Here is an 8059-nt window from a genome sequence, read left to right as displayed (position 1 = left end):
TCCCTGTTTCTTTTCAAAAAAATCATGAGTTGTTAATCTTGTTGCAAAACTTTCAGCATTGGTGAATGGTGGACTTACCAACATTTAAGTTGGGGGAGGAAAAATAATAATATGTGCTTTTATTAAAGTAGCTAAACTAACAAATAACTTTGGTAAGTGATAACTTAAATATATTTTTCAAATAATCTCAATTATGTGAAATAAAATAAATTCACTTAATTTATTTTTATGTTAATAAAATCCCTCAATTTATTAAATTCTCTTTCAGAATCACTTTTAACTTTCCAATCTCCATAAACATAATTTGCCATGCTTTTAAAATAAATTACTTGAATAGTAATAGGTCATTTTTATTTTTTTTGTTATTTTAAAACCCATGCCAAATCAATTTTTTGGTGATTGGAAGGCTAAAGTGAATTCGTAAGAGAAAATTCACGAATGATTTTATTATACAAAAATAAGATAATTAAGCTTACTAAATAATTTCACATTGTTGAGTGATTTTTTGAGAAATTTACCCCATATAAAATCGTGTAATAAAAGGGAAGTGCACAACTTCAGACCAACCTGTGCATGTTTGTAGTTGATTCTGATACGGTTAAACTTTAAAAACATCGTAAATTTCGACTATTCTTTAAATATAAAGTATTTGTGCACTTCACCCTTGGTAATATGTAAGACTTGTCTGCCAAATTTGAAGACTATTTGTCCATCTTTAACAATGAAAGGCTCTTTGCAAGAATCACCAGAAAGTATTTCAAAGATAAAGTTGATATTCTGCAAATAGGCAGAGAACGTCGTCATGATTTGAAATTTCACAGCCCAGTATAGAAAAATTATTGGGGATATTAGCAATTTGTTGTACAATTCAGCTACTGATTCCAAAACTGAGATAGCTATCACCTAGTCACCCTATTTTAACTTAGCACAAATGAACAAGATCGATCGTCCAGTAAATTACATCAGCTAGCAATGCCAATGTCCCAAGCTGTGGAATTAATCCTCCGTTCCATAATAAGCTTGCTAAGATTTCTAGACAAGTGCTTCAACAAAAATTATTTCGATTTCTTTTGATCAGAAACTCTTGCTCCAGCAATCTTGACAACAGGATGATCCTTTGATTGGATAAGCTTCAAAGCTGGATGAACCCTCAGGTCGCCCATTAGCAACTTTTGGTTAACATCCAACTCACTTAAGTCGACGTCAATGTAGGGAGGGATGAGATCCGCTGGGCATATGAACTTTACCGTTCTCTTGATGATATTCAAATATGACCCTACCAAATTGGTTAACAGATGATTATTAGAAAGAAAAACAAAAGTGCAAGCAAATAGGATATAGATATCGCCTCACGTGTTAAATTCATCATTTTAATTATCATTCAGCAAGGATTGTCTCTTTCTGAAATTGACCATTTCTAATTATGAAGCTCACTATCTCATAAGATTCAGATTTCATATATTAGCTGACAGACCATAGACGGCTATAACCACAAACAGATCATGAACTCATGGTTTTCAACACTACTGAGAGAGAGAAAGAGAGATTTATCAGTTGGGCTAATGCTATTTAAAATTAAAAATAGGCGTAACTATGATTTGGCATACTCTTTAAACTCTATCCCTCTTTTTATTGCTCCAATCTCTGTAATTACCAATTTTTGGTTGGATGGGAGAAAGGCAATCTGTACTCTCCAATACAAACCTCTACTGCACAAGGTGGACAAATTTGAAGTGACTGGAATTATTTTTTAAGAAAAGCAGTGAGTTATGCTCATTAAACAAGTTTATGTTTCATATATTTAAGAAAATATTTCTATTTACATGCAAAAACCAATTTGATTGTCCTTCTCTTTTTAAGTGCTGTCAAAATCTGTACACCCGCAGCAAAAGAGAAACTTAGACAAAATCTAACCATTCTAGACCTGCAGTTATTCTAATCAAAGGCGAATCTAGGATTTTTCGAATATGGGTGCATCAAGAAAAATGTATTAAGTGGGAATTGATCCAAACATAGATGCACCAAGAAAAATGTATTAAGTGAGAATTGATTCTTAATCCTCAAGGTCAAAAGGTCAACATTTAAGCATGTGGACCAAATAGACTTCTTATAGTACGGGTGCCAGAATATAATATTATACAAATTTTAGAAAATATATACATAAAATATCTAGTTTTACGAAGAGACCACGGGTTCCGATGCCCTATTTTTTACCTTTAGATTCGCCACTGATTCTAATCACATCTAGAATAGATTTGGCCTCATCCATTTGTTGCATTTTACACTAAAAAGAAAATAAAGGTATACATTTGGATTTTATCTTCTGATTGTTGTTTTCCATGTCTTGAAAACATCTTCTACTTCTCTCAATCCAAACAGTTCTCCAAATAGCAGCTGGTGCAGTGTTTTCCATTTTGATTGTCTAATTGCTTACTACATGTATGTAAGTACTAACAGGTTAAGATTTTAGAACACTTTTAACCCAAACTCTACCTCTTTCGAATTCATATTTCTTCTCAACCCTCATGGAATTTACAGTTGATGGACCCAAGGTGGAATGTCTGGGATGGTGGGACCTAATTATATATTACTAGAAGATGACAGAAAATGGTTGGTGGGAGTTAATCCCAGCCTGCATTTGGTGGACTATGTGGAAAGAAAGAAATGCAAGATGCTTTGTGGATAAGAGAAACAACATCCAGAAGATTAGAATGAATTGCCTTAGCCTTTTGTATTTTTGGTGTAAACAAGATACGATGGGGGATATAGAACTTTTCGTTGATTTCATAGGAAATTTGTAATCACCCACAGGGTAGTTTTTGACATGAGCTGATGAGATTGTAACTGATCTATGCTCATCATTTGTTTGATGATGAGCCTAATGTGAATACACAGTTACCTTTATCTCAAAAAAGATGACAGCAAATGATACAGTCTCTATCATTGATGTCTTAGACTCATTATAGGGATAGGTCAGTATTATTAGAGTTCCTTATGTAGATACGGGTTTCAGTACAACCTATGTACTGTTCTACAGAAATAGAAACAATTACCATTTTCAAAAAAAAATGACAGCAAATGGCTGTAAAGGCCTATTCCAGAGAAGAGAGGAAGAGGTGACTGAACATAAATGATAGTGCTGGAGATCAACCTTGGCTTTACTATAGCGTTTAACCAAAAAAAAAAATCGCAGAATGTTTAGAATGGGATGCTCTAAACCTCTACCAAATTTATCCGGAAGGAAGATTTGAGAAGAGCTTCACCACTCTAATTACCTTAGTGGTTGTTTCACATGGTGTATAAGAATAGTGTTGAATAGGGTGTATTTAGTAATGTTGACATTAGTTATGCTGAGATTATTTCTGATGCATTGTTTGGTTTGGTGTATTAAAATAAGATGCATTGCATCATTTCTGCCTCACCACTCTAATTACCTTAGTGGTCGTTTCGTAAAGTGTGTAAGGATAATGTTGAATAGAGTGTATTAGTGATGTTGCCATTAGTAATGCTGAAATTAATTCTGATGCATTGTTTGGTTTGGTGTATTAAAAATAACATGCATTGCATAATTTCTGCTTCACCACTCTAATTACGTTAGTGGTTGTTTCGTAGGGTGTATAAGAATAGCGTTGAATAGAGTATATTAGTAATGTTGACATTAGTTAGCTAAGACTACATCTGATGCATTGTTTGGTTTGGTGTATTAAAAACAACATACATTGCATAATTTCTAAAAAAAAAATATTTGCTTACAAAAATTCCCTCCACAAATATGGTGAAAGGGATGTGGAAAAGGTTTTGAGGGGTAATTGTCTCTTTAAACATCTTAATGCATACATTAAAAACCCTTGCATTGATAATACCAAGGTTTGTCATGTTTTTTATGAGGAACAATACCAAGGTTTGCCATACTTTTCTTGAGGAACAATACCAAATTTAGCCATGTTTTTTTGGAGTAACAATACCAAGGTTTGTCATGTATTAATTATGCACAGATAGCATCATACCAAATAGTGTATATAACTAATGCTTGTGTTAGTTATATTGTTGTAAAAGTGTGCCAAACAAGGTACTTCAAATACACGGGTCTAAAGTTGGACTTGCCCAACTCTAATTGAAAATATTTATGGCCAACTTAACTTTAAGTTTAGATGAAATATCATTTTCTATTCTAAACTTCTTTTAGTGGATAGGTGCCTATTCTTTAAAATTTGTAGTAATACACAAAGCTAATGCATGCATTATTTTTTCCAATGCATCCTACCAAACGACCCCTTAGTGCTCAAAGAAAGGGATGACTGAATGAAGAGATCCCAAGCTGATCTGTTTGGTAGAAAGTGCTATAAAGGATTTCAAAATCACTCGCTGAAAGACTAAAGAAGGTAATAATTAAATTAGGGTAAGGAGGACCTGGAGGTGTAAGAAAACTTGACAATTGACATAGTGAAGGCCTAAGATTGTGCTAACTAGAACTTCGTCCTGAATACTAAAATGATAGGATCTAATCAAAGATGGTTTCAACAGACAATACATTCAATCTATTGGGTAACTGTCAGTGCTGGTTAATGGCACATAAGTAGGGTTTTCTTGCCTCCGCTCACCAAGACTTGGACAAATAGCGAGAAATCACCAACATGTTTGACCTAATTTGGGATTTGAACCCTAGTCTTCCATAGCTCATTCCAATTTAAACAGCTAGACTACACCCTTGGGTACTCTACCTTGAGAAACTTCTAGGTCCATCACAACCATAAAATATTTGCATTGAATGAATTCAAGAAAACCAGACGTTATGCTTCTGGATAAAGAACTGATGCAAGTGTAACATATGATAAGCTAGTTTCAATACATCCCCGTGGAAACCAGCATAGTAAATAAATATAGAGACTTCACAAAGATAAGCATCTTTTAGCAAGTTACAAAGAGGAAAAGGCAGATGTATCTAGTACTGACCTTTCTTCAAACCGGGGGACACATCCTCTCCTCTAAATACAAGAGGAACCTCAACCTTTAATAAAGCACTTGATGGGGCTCTTATAAAGGTAACATTAAGAGGCGCATCTGAACCAGCTTCTAGATGAACCTGAACATTGAAATAGATAAATCAGCACATCGCCCTGCTAAAAGCCATCTAAAGCTCTGTTTGGCTCCAACAGCTTCATAATTCTACAAAAGGTCTTTCTTTTGAACCGAGTTAAGCTGTTAAAGGTCTTTCTTTTGAACCGGGTTAAGCAGTTAAAGGTCTTTCTTTTGAACCGAGTTAAGCAGTTATAGGTCTTCCTTCTGAGCTGAGTTAAGAAGTTCCCTGAGTTTCAACCCCTTACACCACATACCTCAGTAGGCTGTTCGATATATCTCACTGTGGCGACAACTTTTTTCCATCATTCTGGTTTAGAATGTCACAACTCACAAGACTTGTGAAAAGAACAGTCCATTAATCATCATTAAACCCTAAATGTGAATATTATTCTTCCACATAGGAAGTTTCGCAAGCTATTTTGTAAGTGTTGCCTTCACAGTTGTGGCTGCTTACTTTATGGGACATCACAACCAGTGTTTGCCAACAGCGCTATGAGAACTAATATCAACTCCTATTTCCAAGCATTTAATCCACCAAATCTTTTAGAACCTAGCTTTGTTCAAGCATATATCAACTCAAGAATTTCAACCTTTTTCCCAATTAGTGTGTGAAACTGTGTTCAAATCCTAGTGTGTGGCCTGGCGGTAATTGCAGTGAGTGAAAATCCAGGGAAAGTAGGTTCAAATCCCATCAGCAACAAAAAACCACAATGTGATTCTTCTCATCTGCCTAAACCCTTGGTCAAGAGTTACTAGGTAACTGTGCTAGTGACAGGTAGCAGTTACTCAATGTAACTCGTGAAATGTCAATTTGCGCACTCTGACTCAGTTTCTATCATTATCAGAAAGAAATGTGTGAATCCATAACCAGTACCCTAAAACTAGTGTAGTATAACAGTGCAACCAGCATCAAAGCTAACATTATCCAGATCAGAAGTATTATTGACGAGTCCCAAAGGTTAGGGGACTGATAAGCTGTCACTTGCTGCTTACTCAGAAGCAAGCAAAGTAAAAGGCAAGAAGCTAAAATTAGTTTAGATGAATCCTTTCCCGGAGTTGGAAAAACACGTTCTTCCTGAACCAAATCTATTTTCCACTCAATTCACATACTAACAAAGTGAGCCAATACCTTAAAATGTCCCAAACCATAAGCTTGTCCGACAATATAGAAGCATTAATATCCACACCTATACTTAAGACTCTAAAAGAGATAAGCTTTTAAGAAACTGCTTACTCTTATAAGTAGGAATAGCAATAGGGCGGGTTCGGTTTGATTTTGTCATCCCTACTTATAAGCATATATGAATTGAAAGCCAGTATCTATCTTCAGATCAATTCAAAGTAACTAAATCTAATAAACAGAGGCAAATACCTTTCTGGGCAGAACTCGAACCTTCTCAATAACGTCTTGAGATTCCAAGTCAGGATGAACCTCAAGATCAAACAACCTGGACAAGAACTGAGACCGACCAAGATGGTTAACAAGCTTCCTTATCTGATTAGCCTGAACCGATATGAGTCTTTTGTTGCCACCATGTTGTCCATCCTCTTGTTCAAACACTATACTGGGTACCCTCCCAGCTTTCCTCTCTTTGGCGGCGATGTTCTTGCCGGAAGTGACACGAACAACGGCATGAATAGTTTCTGCGTATTTGGGGTCGGGCTTTGGGAAATCATCATCTACGTCTGGAACAACGGCGGCGGTGGCGGTGGCATAGTTGCTCAACAAACGGAAATGGTGGAGAGATTTGGTCAGCACAATGCGCCGGATCAACATTTTTGTACTCCAATGTGATTGTGTGTGCGCGAGAGTGGAGCTGAGGGGCTTAACGAGGGTTTTGAGTTCCACTCACTTTTGGCACACAAGGTATCAATGATTTTTAAAATTGAATTAATTTTTAAGGTTTTTGAAATAAAATTTGATGACTTGTATAAAAAAAAAAAAAATTATAATCATATTGAATAATTAGGTATTTTATAAAATTAAGGATAAAGGTCTGAAAAATACCCCAACTTTGATTGAATTTGTTGTTATGATACTAAATTTTCATGAGGACCTATTACCTTCTTAGACTATTTAATACCGTATTTTAAACATATATATTTGTTTACATGGACATAAAAAATTATGCAAAATTATAAATAGTAATGTGTCCACGTGAGCACATATATACCTTTAAAATACACTATTAAATAGTTCAGGGGGTAAAAAAATACACTATTAAATAGTCTATGGAGGTAATAGGTCCTCATGAAAGTTTAATATCGCAACAACAAATTCGACCAAAGTTGAAGTATTTTCAGACCCTTATCCCTAAAATTAACTAAAAACATATTGAATTGTATCAAATAAATAATATATGTATCAAATATATTTTATATTCTAAGTTTAAAAATAATAAAAAAAGAAAATTGCTTTAGACCTTGGTTGATGAAAGCAATTACCAGCCGCAGTATAATAAGTGCAAATTATACCTAATTTTGAATTTTTTAGAACTCGCGAATACACTGTGCCTTTACCTGATATATAGTAAACTATAAAGCAAGTCCATACTAATTTAGGTTTGAAATAATTGAGATTATGTATCTAGGGGCGAATCTACTAAGACTCAAGGGTTGTTACGTTGCACGGCTTCGTCAGAAAAATTTGCTATACATAATTCAAAGACAACTAAAAAAACACAAATATTCTTTTATTATATAAGAGAGTTCACGCCGAAGCAATCGTGTCTCCGTCGACGTGCCTGCTTCAGCATGTTACGGAAAAAAATTTTAGAAAATTGTTTCTTTTGTTCTACTTTAATTTAAATAGTGTATAATATTTTTGAAATTATGAGATCCGTTTTAGCTATGACTTTAAGTTAAATTCATATTCTTTAGTTATAGTTTATTATTTTAAATGTCGGTCATATTTGTTTATATCTTGTAACTACTTTGAGTAAAAAATCAACGATCGATAACGAAAAATATTCTGATTGTG

At 34.5% G+C, this 8059-nt stretch overlaps 1 protein-coding gene across 1 annotated transcript; it reads right to left on the bottom strand.

Annotated features, from left to right (window-relative positions):
• Positions 1-764: 764 nt before the first annotated feature.
• LOC125845074 (uncharacterized) lies at positions 765-6946 on the bottom strand. Its single transcript, XM_049524495.1, has 3 exons — positions 6452-6946; positions 4954-5083; positions 765-1276 (listed from the first exon to the last, which is right to left on the bottom strand). The coding sequence occupies exons 1-3, from the start codon at positions 6854-6856 to the stop codon at positions 1056-1058; spliced, it is 756 nt and encodes a 251-aa protein (XP_049380452.1). The 5' UTR covers positions 6857-6946; the 3' UTR covers positions 765-1055.
• Between the last annotated feature and the right edge of the window lie 1113 nt (positions 6947-8059).

This window comes from Solanum stenotomum, chromosome 11, assembly GCF_019186545.1.
Source record: "Solanum stenotomum isolate F172 chromosome 11, ASM1918654v1, whole genome shotgun sequence".
In the NCBI taxonomy this organism is placed as follows: domain Eukaryota; kingdom Viridiplantae; phylum Streptophyta; class Magnoliopsida; order Solanales; family Solanaceae; genus Solanum; species Solanum stenotomum.
Note: the sequence above shows the minus strand (reverse complement) of the source record. Positions and strands in the feature narration are given on the sequence as shown.